At 40.8% G+C, this 20,936-nt stretch overlaps 1 protein-coding gene across 19 annotated transcripts in view; it reads right to left on the bottom strand.

The window, feature by feature from the left end:
• The window catches only part of Tenm3 (teneurin transmembrane protein 3), a 1,282,613-nt gene that overhangs the window by 52,391 nt on the left and 1,209,286 nt on the right, over positions 1–20,936 (bottom strand). For 15 of the 19 annotated variants that reach the window (XM_031339793.1, XM_031339799.1, XM_031339798.1 and 12 more), the window contains 6 exons: positions 20,691–20,810; positions 19,701–19,962; positions 14,378–14,645; positions 13,068–13,211; positions 8,484–8,733; positions 7,790–7,810 (listed from right to left, as the gene is read on the bottom strand). In XM_031339793.1, the coding sequence (XP_031195653.1) occupies positions 7,790–7,810; positions 8,484–8,733; positions 13,068–13,211; positions 14,378–14,645; positions 19,701–19,962; positions 20,691–20,810 (1,065 nt within the window). The remainder of the gene's footprint in view (positions 1–7,789; positions 7,811–8,483; positions 8,734–13,067; positions 13,212–14,377; positions 14,646–19,700; positions 19,963–20,690; positions 20,811–20,936) is intronic. The other 4 variants (XM_031339792.1, XM_031339790.1, XM_031339789.1 and 1 more) reach the window with 1 other exon arrangement.

Raw genomic sequence — 20,936 nt, forward strand, 5'->3', positions numbered from 1 at the left:
CCTCTCTGGCACACTCTCCACTGACTTAAGAGATGATTCGCTTCGTGACTATTGTTTGGAATCATCACTTTGCTTTAAAAACATCACAAATGCTACCTTGCAGAGGTAACATCGTGACCTTCTTAGAAGCTCTGTCACAATCCAGAAAAGCAAATGGTGCTGATACAGTGTCTGTTTCGACCTACCGGGATAAGTGAGGTTACACATTCCAGGGCAGAAGGCAGTCTCTGAACACTGCTTTCTTAGGAATGTGACTTTTAGATCGTGTGCAAATATAGTTGTTCTAGAAAAGGCTAAAAGCAGTTTAAATTACTTGGTTTTTCAGGGAGGATGGTAAAGATGGGACCCACTGAATATGTATCTTTTGATAATGAACTTGGTTTTTTATTTTCTCTCTCTATCTCATCCCCCCTTCTCTCTTCCATCTCTTCACAGTCAGAAACACAGAGAGTCATACTCTTATTTAGCCTTATTTTGTATCTGAACATCTGTGAGATTGTGTCTCTTGGAAATGTCAGAGATGCTAATACATGAAGTCTCATTGACACGGCTGCCTAAGTATGACCTGAAGAAGGACGACATCAATAGACATGCTAACATAGCATGGGGAAAGCTCATGAGGCCTCAGTATTACACAAAGCACTACAGGGAACTAAGGAAGGCTGAGATCAGGAGAAATAATAGTGTTCCCCAGGGAAGAGCACACCAGTCAGTTACACACACACACACACACACACACACACACACACACACACACACACACACCCCACCACCACCACCACCACCACCACCACGACCACCACCAATAACAACAATTAAAGAAATAGAAGCCACTGATTTCAAAGAATGCAAGGTAGGAATTCATATGAATTTGGAGGGTGGGCAGAGAGGATGGAAATGATGTAATCATATTATAATTTCAAAAAAAATATTTAAAACGCAGTATAAGCCTAACATGAACACTTTAATTACAAAAGTGGTACAGTAGATTTTTTTATTACTACTTATGTTAAACTGTTATGAAACAATTCTCATTTGTTAATGTTCTTTTTAGTTTTTTGTGCACATGTGTGTATGGTATATGTGTGTGTCTGCATGTGTGCGAATTGATGTGGAGTGCCTTCTTCTAATGTCTGCCTCTGCTTTTTTTTGTTTGTTTTTTGTTTTTTGGAGACAGGGGCTCTCACTGAATCTGGACTTGGAAAGTCAGCTAAAAGAGCCGTCCAGGGAGGTCCTGAGATCCACCTGGCTCTGCCCCCCCACCCCCCAGTGCCAGAGGTTCAGGCACATGCAGATGTGTCCAGTTTTCATGTGTGTGCTGGAGCTTTGGTCCCGGGCTCTCTTGCCTTCACAGTGAGCAGTCTTACTTACGGTACCACCTCCAGTCTCATGGTTTTTATAAGTGGTGAATGTGTGCACTTTAGTCTAAGAGGCTTTTCTTATAATAGGTTATAATTTCTACTCGGGTTTCTCCCACTGCTAGGGGAACACAGAAGACACACTCAGCCAGAATCCACTATTCTTAATATTTGCTTTTGTCCTGTCTACAGTGACATTTCAATATGCCTTTCGTAATGCTATAAGGTCTGACTTGCTTCCTGAAAATGTTAGGGGGGCAAAAATCCCAGAATGTGAATAGATTCAAATTTGCTTACAACTGCTGGCAAATCAGCAATCTGGAATACACTAAAGCATTAGTGTTGTCCAGGCTCATCTTAAGATGTCCGTTAGTTGTTTCAAGGGTAATTATAACAAAGTTACAGGAGCCATGCATACTTTTTAATTACATCTTTCATTTTGACACATTAGATTCTGGCTATCTGAGTGCTGGCAGCCTACTCTCCAGCCACGGGGCATGAGATTTCTTGGTGCACAACCAATGCACATTCAAGGCATGAGCTGGGCTTTGATTGGCATCACCATCATCTACTTGGGTGGTAATGTCATCATGTCCATGGGGGTGGGGAGTTGGGGTTAGATCTGCTGGATAATGCATCTCCTTCTTTTCTTGACACACAGATACTTCATTTTCTGTTTTATTATATATATATATATATATATATATATATTTAAAGATTTATTTATTTATTTTATGTATGAGTACACTGTAGCTGTCTCTAGACACACCAGAAGAAAGCATCAGATCCCATTACAGATGGCTGTGAGCCACCATGTGGCTCAGGAATTGAACTCAGGAGCTCTGGAAGAGCAGTCTCTCCAGCCCCTTTCTGTTTTATTTTGAGACAGGGTCTCATCATATAACCTAGGCTGGCCTTGAACTTACAATGTAGCCTAGCCTGGCTTCAAACTCACTGTGGACATCTCTCTACTTCTGCTGTGCTGGGATTACAGTGTCCTGAAGACAGACACATTCGCATCAAGCAGCACAGCTTTATCTGATGAGTGTAAGGTCTCACTGTGCACACAACTGTATTGTCTAGAACACCATGGAGGGGCTCATGGTCCAGGAGTGGAGATGCAGTCTCAGCTGCTAAAGGTCTGCTACTCCTCAGACGCTAGCATCACATAGGTGGGAAACATCTCTACAGAGGTTCCAGAATAGAACAAAATGAAACTACCGTTGACATATCACGGATGGGGGAAATTTTACAAGGTCCGACACCTAGATGAAGGTGCCTAGTTATAGGCAACCAATGGAGGGAGGAAGGGAGGAGGGGAGAGAATATGAATATATCAGATTTCTTCATGGATGAGCTCTCTGATAGGTTATCTTATCCTAAGTGGTCAACTCTAAACACATGTGCATATGAGCCACACTGTATGGACTCAGTAGGGTGCACACACACAGAATACACAAACACACACACACATACACACACAATAATAATAACGAAGTCACGGATTTGAGGGAAGCACTGGACTGGTAAGTGGAAGATGTAGAAATTATGTCAATACAGCACTCATGTATAAAATTCTAAAAACAAAGTTAAATAAAAACCCTGTCTGCCTCCCACCCCCAAAAAAAAACCCAGAGTAAAAGTGAATTTGGAAATTTTTAGTTGACAGACAGATGACAGAGGAGTTCTGAATCACATACACAACAGGAGTTTGACTCAAGATCATCTGATTTTAAACCTGAAGCGTTCCCTGACAGGGAGCACTAGAAGCTGTTTTCTAGTGGCCCAGAGGTCATCGAGGGGCTGTGAGCTTCAGATGAGAAGCATGTCTAGTATGGAATCCGTGGTCATGCTGGCTGGAAGCTGTCTGCAGTTGGCCACAAGGCACAGGGATTTACGAAGACCTTGTTTTGGGGAAATCTGTGTTCATCAGTAGAAACACAGAGCATTTCTGTGGGATTGACTGTCTAAGATTTTTCTTTTTCAGAAGGGCTTAAAGTGACAATTGGGACTAGCAGCAAGAAGCAAGGATATGAACTCAAGCCGACGTCTTTTGTATACCGCCCCTTGATTCTGAACCTATCCAGGACGACCCGGATGCCGCTTATCAAGGCATCTTCCCTATAGCCTTGTCAACTGGACACAGATCCCAGGGCAAGTGTAAATGGGCTGGCTACACTCATTTATTTCCTCATAATTCAGACATCTTAGATGAGTGAGACACTTGTGGCGAATGGCACAGAGAAGACACACTATTGAACACTTTCATCTTTTCACTTGGAAACTGCCACAGCCCTTAGTGCACAAGTCAATAGAAACATAACAAGTTCTGTTTATGCATAAGAGCAACATTGCCTATTTCATGGTAACCAGAAGACTGGGTGACTGGAACCTGGGATCGCTTAAAAATTTTAATTTGGAACTTTAGGAATTTAAACAGGGTTAGGCCACAATTTCCTCTTTTACTAAAGGGGTCTGTTAAAAGTAGTAAACACCAGAGGGGGATGTTTAGGATATCAAACAGAAACCCATTTTATAATCATTAAAGTATTTCCATTTAAGAAAAGTATTAAGTGCTACCCGAGTATAACTAAATATAACTAAGGAATTTTATTTTATAGAGTATTTTAAAAGTACTTAAGAACTTTGCATGATAGAATCCTATTTGAATCTTTAAGTAATAAGTCCATGTCTTAATATCCTTGGCCAGTATTTTTATTATAGTATAATTAATGACAGTTTATGGTACGGAGGTACAGGAGGAGGACCGGAAGCAGGTAATCTCTATGTACTGAGTTGTCTAGAATGGACAGTGCCATTCTTATGTGTAGGATTAGGCACAGTTTGTGATTTCCTTTCTTCCTACTGCTTGCTCCTGAGTCATTCACAACAGCTCTGCCATGCAGGAAAGAGAGGCTGCTATGAAAGCCAGGCTAGCAAGCAGGAAGACAGTTCTGACAGGGGTTCATTTCTTTCCTTCCTTCCGCTATCCTTTCCTTTAAAAAATGTCTTTCTTCTTGTTCTGAGGATTGGAAGGAGGGCCTCACACAGGCAGGGCGAGCGCTCCTCTGCCGAGCCACGTCCAAGCCTTTTATCCATTTTTTTATTCTGAGAGGGTCTCAGTGACCTACCCAGGCTGACCTTGAACTCGCGCTGTTCCTGACTCAGCCTCCTGAGTAGCTAGGGTTACAGGCCTGTGCCGCTAGGCTTGGAAATAATTTCATAAAAATAAGGAAGCTCTAACGAATTTAAATATTTTACATACTTTGATCTTTCTCAGGTCATTTCAGATAGTTATTAAACACATATTAATTTCATTGATGATGATGTCATTATCTGCTTAAATGAATGGGGCTCAAAAACCTCATACATTTTCCCACATTTTCGCCTTTCCTTTTTTCTACTCACTCTATAGGCGACAGTGGCTGTAAATTTGCAGTGATCTGGTGCCTCAGCCTCCCCAGTGCTGGGATCGGAGGCATGTGCCACTGGGTGAGACTCTCCCTCATCTTTCTAACTACATGGAAGGTATAGCCTCTTCACTGTCAGGCTTCCCATGGCTGACTTCACTGCTAAGCCTTCTCTTTAGGTATGCGGACTCGCATGGGTTTGGTGCTTTAACTTTCTAAGTGATCTTATCATGCACATTAATATTCCTAATAGGTCACTTCGAACATGCCACTTGTTCATGACCCTAAACTATTTCCCTACTCTGAGCCATTTATTTTCCGTGAGGTCAAAGCACCCCTCAGCACGCTGACCCTCACTGGCTTCACCCTGCACCTCACTGTTACCCACACAAATCCCTGCTTTATTTGAGTAGGTCTAATTACTCTTGGAATATCTTGCTTACTTTGTCTTAGACCTCAGTATCTTTATTTCCTCTCCACCGTTTTCCGGTCCCGTGAATGTCTTTCTTCTTGCTGTTCTAATCGAGCAGATTTTATTGTTAGATATAGCTCAAATATCAACACTTTCTGGAAACTTCCTTACTATGCCGTATCTCCCAGTCTGTTTTGTCCAAGAACCATGTTTATGGGATAGCTGTATACATGACATGTTAAAAAAACAATACTGAAGATGTCAGTTGGTCACACATATGTCTAGTTTGTTATTGTATGAGAGTTGCTGAGAGCTTTGTCTTAGATTACCATTCGTCAAAGTGTCTGGCATGTGGGGACTGATCACTGTTAGCTTTAATGTTCATGAGTGGAGATGTACAACCCAAAGGTCCTACCTGGGTGGCACAGGACAGAAATGTAGAAGCTCAAATATGGTCAGAATGACACTCGGAGGAAGTAACAGAGGACCAGACAAGGGGGGTTACAGTAAGAATCACTGCCAAATGTCAGGAGGTGGTTTTATATATATATATATATATACACACATATATATGTGTGTGTGTATGTATATGTGTGTGTGTGTGTGTGTATATATATATATATATATATATATATATATATATATATATATATATATATATATAGGCTTCTATGGCAGTATGCATTAACAACACAAGTCCAAACAGAGAATCTTTTTTTTTTAGAGACAATAGATGCAGATAATTTGCAAAGTGACTGTGAAATAAGTCTAGTCTTTTTTTTTTTTTTTTTTTTTTTTTTTTTTTTTTTTTTGCAGTTGTAGGAAATCTTCCAATGGGATCCCAGCCATAGGGAACATATTAAAAATGGTACAGAGGAAAGAACATGTGCACAAGAGGGGTTCAAATCTTTGTTTCTCATTTCTTAGTTGTATACCCTGGGATGGGATGGAATGCCTTCCAACCTCCATTACCTCATGGGTAACCTGAGGGATTACTGTGCGGCTCTCTAATAACATACAAAAAGCACCTGGCTCGGTGCCTGGCATATAATAGGCCAGCTTGTTAAAAGGCAGGCTTTCCTAGTCTTTTCTGTATCGCCTGCAGCGTTTTTTTTTCCCACATGCCTCTGTCTGTCCTTCCTCTCCTTTCCATAGCTACAGAGAAAACAAGAAGGAAAGTGCTGCTATTCTGTTGGGGCTTCTCAAAGAACGTTCAGCATTCTGGGGAGATTCAGTGTTAATCTTTAGCATGTGGACTGGGCTATTTAGTTGAAAGTGTAAGATCAATACAGAATCTTAGGGAAGGGTCCTGGGACCATGCCTGGGTATTCTGGTCTGCAACAGTTATATACATCTGCCGGCAGGACTCCGCTTTTTGCTAGCTGTCAATCTCTACAATGGTTTCAGTGAGTTATATTGACCTACTTGTCTGAGATATCTGATGTAAAATATCACTGCCTTTTAAATATATCATTGCATTAGATATTTTAATGGCCAAACTAGATCTGGCATGTCTAACCCTGGCTTTCACTAGCTTTTGTTTAACGCTTCGTTTGTATTTTTTTTCCCCTCCTGCCTTTAAAGTATGGCTGTTAGAAAAGTATCCCGACAAGGTTTTCCTGTATGGATCGTCTTTAGGCAAGCAGACACGCCAATGGGATCTGAAAGTATCCCGACAAGGTTTTACTATATGCATTGTGTTCAGGCAAGCAGACACACCAATGGGATCTGAAAACTTCTGGGCTGACAGTACTCTATATTCATCTTTAGCTTTGAGGAAAGCATTTCTCTCTCCTCATAATGACGGCACAAAAAAAAAAAAAAACCCCAAAAACAAACAAAACAAAACAAAACAAAACAAAAAAACAAACAAAAAAAACCCCCAAACCCATTGCTTCTTGAACTTCGTAACTCTTCCAATTTGGGAAATTTAGAAATCACAGGCCAAGATAAACATAGGGGGTGGTATAGAAGAGGGAACTGTCAAGCTCAGTAGTATGTTCAGATTGATCAGATAGATAAATAAGTTTATAAAATTTGCCAGGTGGAAGTGGTACATTCCTTTAACACGGGGCCTGGGCCATCTAGTTGAGGCAGCCCTAGAGAGGCAGAGGCAGGTGGACTGCAGAGTGGGTTCCAGGACAGCCAGGGCAACAGGCAAATCCTGTCTCAAAACAACAACAAGCAAACAAAAATTTACCCTAGTATAATATTTTCAGATTATTTTTCTCAAATCATTTCCTAAACCGAAAGAGCTTTGTGTCTGGGTACTGATCAAATTATACTATCTCTTTAAAATTTTGCTATGTTTCAAATTTTGTTCTGTTTCATAGGTTACATAAATCAGTAACTGCACATTGGAATTTTTTGTGACAAGACTTTTCTTTTTAATGAACCAACTTGAAGATATTTCTAAAATTCTATCACACAATATATTTTGCAGTAAGTTATGTAATTGCCCAATTAAGCAGTTTTAATTCCTTAGATGTTCTGTGATTCTGAGTTTCCTCTTAAGATGGTGTTATTAAAAAACAATTTCAGAGAGTCACATTGAAACATAAAAAAAGGACATTGGAAAATATGCAAGAGCCTTTAAGCAGGATGCTTACCTATGTCTAAAATCTTTATTTCTTGGTGGAAGCAGATAAAAGAAAGGTAAAAAGAGAAAGCAGAGTTAGAAAAGGCTTCTGAAATATAATGAGATCAATAGTGGGGTTTAATTACTTGTATGGAAAATTGCAAGCTGAGAAAACCCTGGTAATGAACATTGTAGGCAAAATCTTATCAAACTGCTGTCAGAGCTGGTGGATTTTGACAATCCCACTTAAATCACTACATACACATGTTGTTTTTACTATCTGCAGTCTGGCTAATGAATGGGCAGGCCCAATTGAATGTCCAGTACTCCTGTTCATTTTCTATTATCACATCTTGGTCCCAGAGAAAATATCTTAGGCCACAGTTTCAGCCTCTGTGAAATAAAAGATGGATTCCTGTGCTGTGTATTTATCCAAAGGAAAATTAAAATGATTAAAAATATATGTGGCTTTACCTTCCAGTTCACAGAAAGACCACGGGGACGAGAAAGCTGTTTTCCATATCAGACTGCTTTCTGTTCTTTCTCACATTAATAACACTGTATATTGTTGACCTCCTATCTCCACTTAAGAACTAAGTTCTTATTAGAGTGAGTTTTAAATGGTAGGGTGTATGCTTAAATAAATCAGCGTATCACGTCCAACTTCGTTTTTGAGGGCATGATGATTGTCTCTGATGAAAGCCCCCAATAGAGGAAAGACATACCTTAGCTCTAAAACACTGGTCACATTCCCAGAAGGGAATATTCGCCGGACATAATTGAAATCCCCTACGTATAGACTGCCGTCGATCCCACAGGCTAACGCGACTGGTGCCAACAGCTTGTTCCCATCAGCTTGACCATTGCAACTCGGGCATGAGATGCTACGCCTCCGACCATTACCCATGATGCTGCTGACCACGGGAGGCTGCTGAGAGATGAACTGATTTTCCCCATTTCCTTTGTATAGTATACCTGAAAGAAAGTACATGTTTCTTATGATGGACGTGGGTGACGAAAAGCAAACGGGTCCCCTAGAAATCTCAGCACAGTGTTGGGCCTTTCTAACTTAGAATTGGAAACTTTAGAGTTCTTATGGAAAGACCTCTATCTACGACCCGATGATATAAGATATCACATGATAAACCCCATTCTGGTACATTTCAAAAATACTGTTTGTTCTGAAGGGAAAGACTAGTGAGAGGAACAAACGATTAAGAGGAAGAATTCAAAACCCAAATTCTTAACACCAGTGATTCTCAATCTTGGCTACACCCGGAACAGTCTGGAGTGCTGTAAGAAATACTGAGGGCTGGTCTTTACCCCCAAGAGATTCCTGATTTAATTGGTCTGGGTGCAGCCTTAGCATTTAGACTTTTAAAAACTCTCCAGGTGATCTTAATGTGCAACCGAGTTTGAGAACCATGCTCTACATAATATCCTTTGGGGAACAGAAAGTTTGTCTAATTGTTAATCAATGTGGAAAATATTATAAATTAACCTGATTAATAAAATGTACCCTGGGATTATGAGTTTCTTATGAATTTACTGTGAGTTTTTAAAAAAGCTAAAAAATGCTTTATGGAAACAAAGTTAGAAAGTATTTATTTATAGGTATCCTGAGAGTAAGAACACAATGTACCACTGAGCCATACAACTGGCCTATGGAGGCCTATTTTTAACTCTACCATACTGTCAATGGGTAGTCTTGCTTCACATTTATGTGATATAAGTCTCACACACACACACACACACACACACACACACACACACACACACACACGCACGCGCGCATAGTGAAACTGATGCAGAAGGCAAATTTGTTATTCAAACTGAACTTTGCTTTAAGGTCTGAAAGTGTCAATGATTTTACAAAGACAAAAACGCCAGTGTACTTGCTAGTGGGCTTCGCTGAAAACGTGAGACCAAAAAAAATTCCCAAGGAATATTTAATATTTTTCCAGTAAGAAGCTAGATTTGAATTGGGACCACATGCGGATCGATGGCTTGGATCTGTGATCCACTGGCTTGTCAGCGGTTCTCGTCCCATGAATATTTTATGACACTCCTCAATGTGTGATTATCTGCCTAACCCACTTGCTGCTCTGACTTTAGAGCAGCATCTATTGTATTTATTGGGATTTCTAGTTCTCAGAGATAATGACCAGGCTTTGTAGCAGAGAAGACCGTTAAAAGAATAATCTCGCGAAGGTACAAACAGAAAACTCGAGAACATGATTTTTCCTCCGCTTTGGGATAATTTGAAAGTGAAGAAGTGATCAGAATAATTACATTCCCCTTATAGCTCAGTACATTTTAGGTGTACTTTGTGATTACTTTTTTTTTTTTAATGCCTTGCTATTTGGGTGATGTAATAATCATGGCCAATTTACATAAAGAAATCAGGAATGATAAAACAGGTTTATTCAAATTTAAGGGAAAATAATTTAAATAAGTCTGGATCATAACAAGAGATGAGATGCTTTTTGCCTTGAATATTCAAAGATGGCACGGATGATACCTAAGATTTCTTCTTTCTGTGATTACATTACTTGACAATTATGGAGGTATAATTTCCTGGGAGAGTTGCTTCTGCATTTTTCATCGGAAGAGAGCCATGAGTCAGCCTAGAATTCTACTGCATCTGATTTATGCAATTACTTTGGATGACCAGCCCTTCTCTTCTCCTCCAGTATAGCACAACGAAAGGGCTCTTAGCATTGTAGTGTTGGTTTTCCTGTCCTGTTCCAGGAGGCCTGAACAAACACCTGTCACCCTGGGGCTGTGCCTCCTTTGTCTATATCTATAACTCATGCAGCTTGACACAGTTACAAATCACTTTGTTTATTCAATTGGACACGTCACTTTGGACAGTCACCACTTGTCAGACTGTTCTTGGATACAATTTGAAACTGCAATCAGTTCCCCATGGGATAAGTCCTCCCATTTTAAAGTAACATATTTTAGAACGCAACAGTTTTTTGAAAGGCAGAAAATTTGGCAGCTCACTTTTTAAATCTGACCTGGTACTTTCATAAAACACCTCCTATATATTATTCTTGTTTAGAATATGCATGTTTATGTATATTTATTTTGTTTAATCCCATACAATACTATACACTTCCTAATCTTTCTGAACACTATTATCGAGTAACCAAATAGTGTTGAGTTACTGGAGTCCTGCTGGGGCTGGATGCCCATATTCTCCCTATGGCTTTACAGTCCCTTGAAGGAATCTTGTCGACAACTGATTATGCATTTTACACTGTATTTTCATCGTCACTAAAATAAACCTAGAACAGTGTTCCCCAAGGTTTGTGAAGGACTCATGCAGGGATATGGGAACATGTAGAAAATATATGAAATATAATTTTCAATAATTTATTTAGGAGCAGCTCCAAGCATGGCTGGCACCTGCCTATGCATTCTGAAAGACCACAATTCAGCTTTGTGTTACTCACAGGACTGACTGAGATTAACACCATTTCAAACAACACTGATGGCTCAAGGGAAGGTTGGAGTTGACATATGGCGTGTTCTCCTCGGTTGGGAGTCCCCTTTTCCAATTCTTTTTTTAAGTTTTAAAGTTTTCTAGATAGTGCCAAGCTGCCTGTGTAGGATGATCCAAGGACGATCCTGATCCTCTGTTCCTTCTGCCTTCACCTCTTCCCAAGAACTAGAATTGCAGGTGTGTGCCACCAATCCTAGTTTATGTGCTGGTGTAGATACAACTCAGGGCTTTGTGCATGCTAGCCAAGCACTCTCCCACACAAGCTACACCCCGGCATCTTTAATGTACATGCTGTGTGGTGCTTGAAATGGGCCCTGTTCCCAGTCTTCCGTAATGTCAACTGATGACCAGGACACATGGGAAAAGAAGAGAGCTAAACACTGCTGTAAAACTGGTAAAGGTGTGAGGAGTATTTATTTCTGTTTTATTTTTCTTCCCAAGTGATCTACTTTTTATCCTTCATTATCTCCTCTCGACAAGGCATGGGCATTTTCAGGGACCGACTTGGAAATGGTGACTCAGTATACTTAGGAAGCCAAGAGACAGCTTTCCAATACTCTTATTCTCAAAGACAGAACAAACACCGAAGAAACATCACTCCAAAGGTGATCATCAATCATGAGCATTTAATGGTGTGATAGTCCTCAATTCAACATTCTAAATCTTCCCAAAAGTCAAAAGGGATGCTACTCAGAAAACACGGGGCATTTCCTCTAGCTATTCCTGGAAGATGGTAGAGACTTGTCAGGGTGAGAAGGCGTAAGACAGGTTAGAGTTGGTAACCCTATGGCCCTGAATTTTTAACTGAGTATCTTTGGATGCTCTGATGTGTGGGCAAGCATGTGACTAGAATGTCAGAAACATAGTAGGGACAAGAGAATTCTTTCCCAGCAGAGAATTTGTGTGTGAGGAGAAGGTTTACACTCTGCAGTTTGGTTTGTGATGTCAGGTCTGCTAGAAGAAGTATTTTAGTTTTTAACTTTTCTCTCAAATTATATTTATGTTTCTCCTAATGTTTACGGAATCAAGCTACAGTATTTTTGTACTCAAAATACAGTGTAAAATGCATAACCAATTTGTCGACAAGATTCCTTCAAGGGACTGTAAAGCCATAGGGAGAATGTGGGCGTCCAGCCCCAGCAGGACTCCAGTAACTCAACACTATTTGGTTACTCGATAATAGTGCTCAGAAAGATTAGGAAGTGTATAGTATTGTATGGGATTAAATAAAATAAATATACATAAACATGCATATTCTAAACAAAAATAATATGTAGGAGGTTTTTTTTCCTTTTATTTTTCAATACTGACTAAACAGAACTTGCTGGGGGGAGACACAGCTAGTCACTTGGACAGATTAATTGTCAAGAATCTACTGGAAATGTCTTGGTAAAGTTCCATGGATTTTTTTTTCCCCTGGGTTACAATAAATCCCACGGCTGCCAGTTTTGGTAACTCTTTCTAAAGTCCCTCCCTCCCTTTTTTTTTGCACACACTGCTGTGTACAAATAGGCACTCACAGATGAATTTGTAGAGGGACACTCATACAGATAGAGCAATTTCACCAAAGTCAGGGAATTTACACTCTATTGGGGAAAGTACTGTAACGACCAATACAGGGACACTGTAAAATTCAGTACGAGAATCACATCATTCCAAGGCTTTTACGGTCTTCCAATGATCTCCTTATCATTATTTTGCTCTACAAATTCCAATCCTACAGTGTTCAGAGGGTAAAAAGCCGTGGTCTTATAATCAGAGTGAGGGTGGGCAACCGTAACTGTGAGCAAGAACTTACCATTCTGAACATCCAGTACATGATGCTTGTCCAACGTCCAGCCGCCCATGTTCGAAGCATCCAACTCATAGCCTTGCAAAACAGCAGTCCTCTTTTCCCACAGAGTCAGGTCCAAGCATGACTCGTACTCGTATCCAACGGACACTGTAAGTGAGGTAAACCGTAGCTCATGGCCTCAGCCGTACATGAGAGGAAAGTTGTTTTATGATTTGGAGGGAAACTTACAATTGGGATCTGAGTTAACAACCATTTATTAAGCAGTTTGTTTTTATGTAAGGAGATTTGAGCATATGGGAGATAAAAAATGACCAACTCCAAATGTTATCTTATACTGATTTAATAGAAATTAAGCCCTTCCCCCCATTACTCTTACAAGGGATTCTTAGACAATATTAAGTTCAGATTGGGAAACTAGTTAACTAGTTACAAGTTAGTAGCAAATTTTAGTTAAAACAAAACAAACAAAAAATAATTATGTTATGTAAATAATCCAAACTGTTTGGTTCTTAAGAATTTTCAGCATGGAAAATATTTATGGTAGGTCGAATTAATTGTGAACTACTATCAACTCACAATTAAAAGACTTTAGTTCACCATGAATCAAGGATTGTGCCTGGTGAGAACTAATTCAAATCTAAATTAGATACTTGTTTAAAAGAACCAAGAAAGCTATTTTCAAGTAAAGTTGAAGCTATAAAACCCATGGTTTCCTTTAGTTGTTGATGTTCTAGCCTGAGCTTGAAGCTACACTTGACATGTCAAGCTCTGATGTCCAGCCCTTCAGGGAAACGAGTGACTTGGTGTTTCCAGATTGTCCCCCCAATGGCCCTCTGAGCAGAGGAGCTGAAATAATTCTTGGATCCCAATTTTGTTTGACCTTCTGCTAAACATCATTTACGATGTAAACCCTCTCACGGTCACATACAGAAAACATTAAACCAATGATAAAAATTAGAGAGGTCAGGTCATAAAGGGAGGAGGAAAATAAGCAGAAAAAAATACCGAAGGAAAAACAAAGAAAGGAAGGTGAAAACAGTAACCAGGAGAAAGGACACAGTAAACCTGAGATTTGAGCTTCATAAGATGATTCCATGGAAACGCTAACAACAGTCTGTCCTCTCCCCCTATGCAATACATTCTTTTCCCCATGGTGGGTCAAAATCAACTTGTCTGTGACTTCCCTAGATGAACTTGCGGCCACCGAATTTGCTTATCTCGCTACTTGCCATAGGGTCCTGGTAATTTCTTTATAATTCTGACCTTGACCCTATTTTCTTTTTCAGTGTAGAGGGGATATTCATGAAACTTACCAACTGCCTCTGATAGGCCGTAGACTTTCTGATTATATGCATCTGTCTTATCCCAGATGAACGTGTAGGCCAAGTTTGGTGAGGCAGGAAACCACTTCTGGAAGAGTCTCCCAACCACGGCTACCATCAGATGGACCTTCATGAGGTTAAATGGTATGACGGCCTGGGTCATAGTGATCTTGAGAACTGACTTATACCCTGCCGCTCTGGAACTCAGGTAGGAAAGTTTCAGATCCGTTCCTGGGATTGTGGTTTCTTCATGCAGGACCTATGTTTGAGAAAAGCACAGGCTCTTAACTGGGATTGTGGAAGATACAGCGAGCAGGACCCAGCAGAGCACCTAAAATAAGCCACAGCAGGCTCGCTATTCACAAATAACACCTGATCTGTTATCTAGTAATTCCAACACAACGCCACTACCAGCCTAATGCTCTCCTCCAGAAAGGTTCTTGCCATTTATTCGGAGTTAATCACATCCTTCAGCTGTTGGGACCCCGACTTGTCGATCTTTAGTTACAGTAGATTCTGACTAATGCATCTTCTATTCCGGTCACTTGGAGAGGAGAGCTGACATTTGCACAGGGATCACCTCTGAACAGAGATGTATCATTAGCTGCCCCCTTAGAGGCTAAGCCTAAGTAAGCCTATGGCCCCATTAGCCTACCTGGGTCACTGTTAGAAAGACAGGAATGACAGCGAGGAGCGCAGCTGCATCTGGGTTAAATCGTATTTGATTCCAGACACACGTTTAGAGGTAATGTAACAACAGCGCATCCTCATAATTACATATTGAGCTGCACTGAACTACATTAAAACCATTGAGTTTTAATAACACGGTAAATGAGCTAATGTTTTAGAGCCGTATGTATTATTTTCCCAGAGAGTAACTAAAATGCACATGTAAGATAAAATATACTTCTGATTTCTGACTGCAAAAAAAAAAAAAGCTACTTTTATCCATGTAAGGTGGCCTCAATTATATGCTACATGCATTTTTAAACCCTATGTTTAGCTGCCCATGTGAATAGCTCAATGGATGGTAACAAATTTATGGGGATGAAAGATACTGTGTACTCAAATAGTAATCTAACCATCTTGAAATACATTGCATAGTATATAAAAAAAATTTAAAGCGTTTTCTAAAGAGACTCTTTCTACTAAGGTTTGTATTAGTTTCACAACTAGTAATGGATCTTTCTAGGGTTATCATGTGTACCGTAATGTGCAAGACTACCTTTGTTAAGAACTTGTGTCTATCTCCTCAGTAAAAATGCTTCTTTCTTCAGCTGATGAATAGTGGGCTGGTTTCAGGGAGTGGCACTATTAGAAGGTGTGGCCTTGTTGGGGTATGTGTGTCACAATGGGCGTGGGCTTTAAGACCCTCATCCTGGGGCCATGGTGGTGCACGCCTTTAATCCCAGCACTTGGGAGCAGAGGCAGGCGGATTTCTGAGTTTGAGGCCAGCCTGTTCTACAGAGTGAGTTCCAGGACAGCCAGAACTATACAGAGAAACCCTGTCTCAACAAAACAAAACAAAACAAAACAAAACAAAACAAAACAAAAAATCCTAGCAGCCTTCAGATGAAGATGTAAAACTCTCAGCTCCTCTGGCCCCATGCCTGCCTGGATGCTGCCATGTTCCCACCTTTATGATAATGGACCGAACCTCTGAACCTGTAAAGCAGCCCCAATTAAATGTTGTCCTTATAAGAGTTGCCTTGGTCATGGTATCTATTCACAGCAGTAAAACCCTAAGATACCAATATGGAATTCAAAGTAGCCTGCATCAGAAAACAACTTCTACTGTGAATGAGATGGCATTCCTAAATGTTAGTCTATGTCACTATATACACTAACCACTTAATCACAAATGGCCACCTTTCCTGAGATAAAAAATCTTGGAATAGTGGGTCCGTGTCCCCTACACCTCTCATGCGGCACAGAGCGAGGAGAGGAATGGTGTATACGGATTTGCCATCTCTGCACTTGAATTTCCGAAGTAAAACTCCAGGTGTTGTGGACATGGCTATCGGACTGTATAACCAAGCACACAGCTGGGAGTTGGCACAGAGGAGTGGACTAAAGCAACTCCCACCTGGGTCTGCAATGCAGCTGGCATGAAGAGGAAGAGACATGAGGGAACAGATCACAAAGGCACAACTCTAACGTGTCTGTTTAACATAGCCGAGGTCCGCACTAAATCTGCCAACTGGATTCAGTCCTTGAGCCATCTTGAAGAAGACCGTTTATTCATTCATTTATTTATTTATTTTGTTTTTTCTGAGACAGGGTTTCTCTGTCTAGCCCTGGCTGTCCTGGAACTCACTCTGTAGACCAGGTTGGCCTCAAACTCAGAAATCTGCCTGCCTCTGCCTCCCAAGTGCTGGGATTAAAGGCGTGCGCCATCACTGCCCGGCGAGCAAGATCATTTATGAACACACCGGACCTTTCTAATTTCTAACTTTTTATCTTTCCACCCCTTCCACTCAGAAGTTTCTTTCAGCTCCCCTATGTCTAAGAAATCAGGAGATCTAATGCTGAAGGATCTTTTATAAGGGGGCAGGGTAGAGAGTAGACAGCCTAAAGGGAGCACACTATTGTGACAGGATGAAATGTTAATGCATTCGTTTGAAAAACAGACTTCTGTGCATCCCAAGTGGCCCAGAAAGTACAACATGTTTCCTCCTAATTTCCTTTCAAAATAATTTCCCATACATTTGATAGTCTTTCTCCTTGCAAGGGAATTGATTAATAACAACTTCCTGTGACCTGCTAGGACTTGCTATTCCATCTCAAAATATCATGTTATTCTTAATTTTAATAACCGATTATTGTCTCTGTCATCATTAACCTACTTCCACGGAACAAATATCTGTAATTTAGTTCATTAGAGCGTGCATTTCTCCTATGTAATTGAACCTTACCATGTTATATTTTATTGCTTAGGAAATATAAATCCTGCCAAAACGGGAAGATACATCCTTAAGCCCGCTTGCGCCAGCTGCATAATTTGTGAGCTCTACTCTGGACGCTTTAAGCAGTCAGAAGCTATACACCGGTGGACGCTCTGTATCTGTCTATTGCTTCCTTGATGCTATTTCTGCCCTTTCTCATAGCTAAGCATACCTGTTACCTAAGCTCTGGCCACACAGACATGCCAGTAAAGCCAACAGGAGTCTGTTCACTACTTCTGTCTCCTGTCAGACATCTTGTGACTTGGGTTAGCCAGATCCTTGCTTCCGTACTGCCTAAGGAGTTCAAAGTTCCTTCTGGAGGGGATTTTTCTTCTGTCTCTCTCCTCCCTTATTTAAATTCTTGTCCTGTCTTGATGATGATGATGATGATGATGATGATGATGATGATTTGTTTACATCTACTCATTTAGCTCGTGTATGGGTGGTGTAGGTGGGTTGTCGGGGGATGATCTGAGGGAGTTGGTTCTTTCCTTCTGTCATGTGGGTTCTGGGGATCAAATGCAGGCCATCAGCTTTGCTCAGTGCGCCATCCCACCAATTTCTATCCATCTCGTTGGGTACTATGCTGCTGGTACTCATTTCTCCACATGACCTCTGCCCTCTTCTCTCTCCTGTCTCTGTGGAGACAGCGCCCTCAGCAATGCTGTTTCGGGCTTGCTCAGGGCTTGCCCTCTGCCTCAAGCTTCCTTCTGTTTATTCAGATATTTCCTGCATCACTAGTGACAGGGTTTGTGTCCTGGTCATCTTTTAATCCTCCTTGGGTATACTCCATACATCACACCTCCTGTGTGAATGACTTGCAAAAAGACTACATTCACTCATGAATGTGTTGCCTGTTTGAAACACATCGTTGTGGGTAGATTTTGCCAGAAATCTGTCAACCTCTGGACAGATACTGCTTCTGAGTAAGGCTGTTTTAGAACTAAGAAATTATAAGTTACAAGGTGCACCCGGAGAAAGAAGAATCAAATTGAATAAGGTCACGGTGAAGTTCCCAGAGCATCTGCTCAAAGTTGACTCAGATGTTAAAATCTCCCTAATGTCATTTCCACACGGGAGAGCCTTTTTATAACCTCTATGTCTCTCTCTAGCCTCTTGGCATCTCTGTCTGCATTTCCTCATCACATTAATGTTACAAGTGCATCTGTGAGCCAGATCCCCAAGATTCCTACCTTCAATTTCAACTACCTCCTGGACTTACCCTCAAATGTTTCTACTGACAAGGGCCGCCTTGGCAGAGAGATTGCTTCTAACTATCACAGTATAGGATTCCCTTACCCTGCGTCAGAATGTCTAATAAGCCTTATCTTAACTTGAAGCACATTAAGGGTTCAGTTTCTTTACTCTTTGGTTGTTAAGCCCGCCAAGAGCAGGTCCTCTGACTGGTTTATGACTGGTCCCCATTTCCAACAACTGCTATAAGAACGAGCATTTCAAATATGTTTGATGAATGAATGTGACAAAGCTGGTATATGTGCTTTAAAGATTATGCTACTATGGTTGTTGTTATTATTATTATTATTGATGTAGTACTGAGGATTGAACCTATTATTATTATTATTATCATCATCATTATTGATGTAGTACTGAGGATCGAACCGAGGATTGTATCTAAGACTCACACATGCTAGGCAAGTTCTTTACCAACGAGCAATGTTCCCAGCCCCCTTTACTACTGACATGGCTGATGGAAACTGAACTCTGGTTCTTGGGGAGAACAACAGATATTTTAGAGCAGCCAAGGCATCTCTCTGGCCCCATCTACTTTTTATTTTGAAACCAGGTATCACTGGGTTGTCCAAAGGTGGCTTTGAATTCATTCCGTAGCCTGGGAAAGCCTTGAAGCTGTAATGCTCCTACCTCAGCCTCCTGAACAGCTGGAATTACAGGCCCACACCTTTGGCCTGGCTTTGAACCACATAGCTCTACTTTGCATTTCAGAATAACATTCATCACTGTCATACCTGATGTCCTACCTTTAAGAGCTGAAAGTTATTTCTAAACACAGAGGAAGGAAACAATCTATAGGCGTTTCAATAGATAAATTGAATATTTAACATGACTGTTTCTTTAAGAGTTAGATATTTTATTCCTGTGGAGACTAGGGCATGAAGAGATAAATTATTAGACTTTAAAACATGATAATTAAGTTTTTTAGATAATCCCTTTAGAAAGCTAATGTTTCCTGTCAAGTCACCTTTTCCAAGATGTTTTTTTCTACTTTAGGACACATACCACACATTACAGAAGTTGGACGGCACTAGAATCCTGGAAGTGTTAGAGCATTCTTTGTATCCCACAAGAGGAACTGCTTCCATGTGAAGATGCTGTCTGCCATACTGGCTTACCTGTGTCTCGGGGATGATGGGGCTGTCCTCAGGGGAAGACCTGAAGAAGGTGGATAATGGTGATGACACAATGATGGGACTTGGCCTCACAAACCCACTGAGGTCACAGCTGGGAATGTCATTCTCTTCTTTCTTCATGACAAGGGTATCCATCACGTAAAAGACGTTCCAGGGAATCCACACAGTGTGGTACTGAGTGAGGAACGGGGAACGCTCGAAAACCAAAGTCAGAGAAGCGCCACCATTTGCCACCAAGTCAAACCTAAGAACAGACAAAATGTTGTTGCACTTGGTATGACTAAGTTTGTGAGCGGTCACCATCCAATGACTAACTTAGTGAGCTGTCAGTGTGCAAAGACTAAGTTAGTGAGATGTCACCATTCAATGACTAACAGTGAGCTGTCATTGTTTGATGACTAAGTTTGTGAGCTGTCACCATCAAATGACTAACTTAGTGAGTTGCCACCTTACAATGACTAAGTTAGTGAGCTGTCACTGTACAAAGACTAATGCTCTCCTCAAGTTAGAATGATTCATAAGTAATCTTTCCTCCTAATTTTTATATGAAACAGTTTCCAATCTCTGCCCAAGTGGAACAGCCAGCACCCTAACATCCTTTCTCTATTCACCGAGCTATCTATTTGCATTCCCCTAACTTCCTATCTATTCTTTGGAACCATCTGAACTTAGTTACAGACAGTAAGAAACATCTCCAATACATATTTCAACACAATTCTTCAAAGACAAAAAAAAGCCATTCTCCGACAGAACCACAATATTATATCAGGCCTCAGAAAACGGGATGAACTTTTAGGGTGCGTGAGTACATGACTGGAAGTCTCTGTCTCTTGCACTGTCCTGGGTTTTTAGAGTCTGAGAGCTGTTGCCTTTCTATTAAAAAAGACAATACAATATGACGGGTGATGGGAGGACGCCCAGCCTCATGCTGAGAGTTCTTCCCACAGAGACAGCAGGAGAGAGCCGACTCACATTCCATCCTGGCGGGTAATTGTATATCCGTACTCTGAGTAATGTAAAAACGACACGTTGACGCCTATAAGCGGGGTTCCATCAGCCGTTAGTACTTGGCCTCTGATGACGGATGCAAGGCTGTGGGAAAAGTACAAGAGTCTGAATGAATCTCTGTCTTCTCCGGCCAACAGTATCATGATTTATAGATAATTCAGGCCAAAGGTAAAAATATCACTATCATAAACAATCAAGTGCTATTCACAA

Source organism: Mastomys coucha, unplaced genomic scaffold, assembly GCF_008632895.1.
Source record: "Mastomys coucha isolate ucsf_1 unplaced genomic scaffold, UCSF_Mcou_1 pScaffold22, whole genome shotgun sequence".
Classification (NCBI taxonomy): Eukaryota; Metazoa; Chordata; class Mammalia; order Rodentia; family Muridae; genus Mastomys; species Mastomys coucha.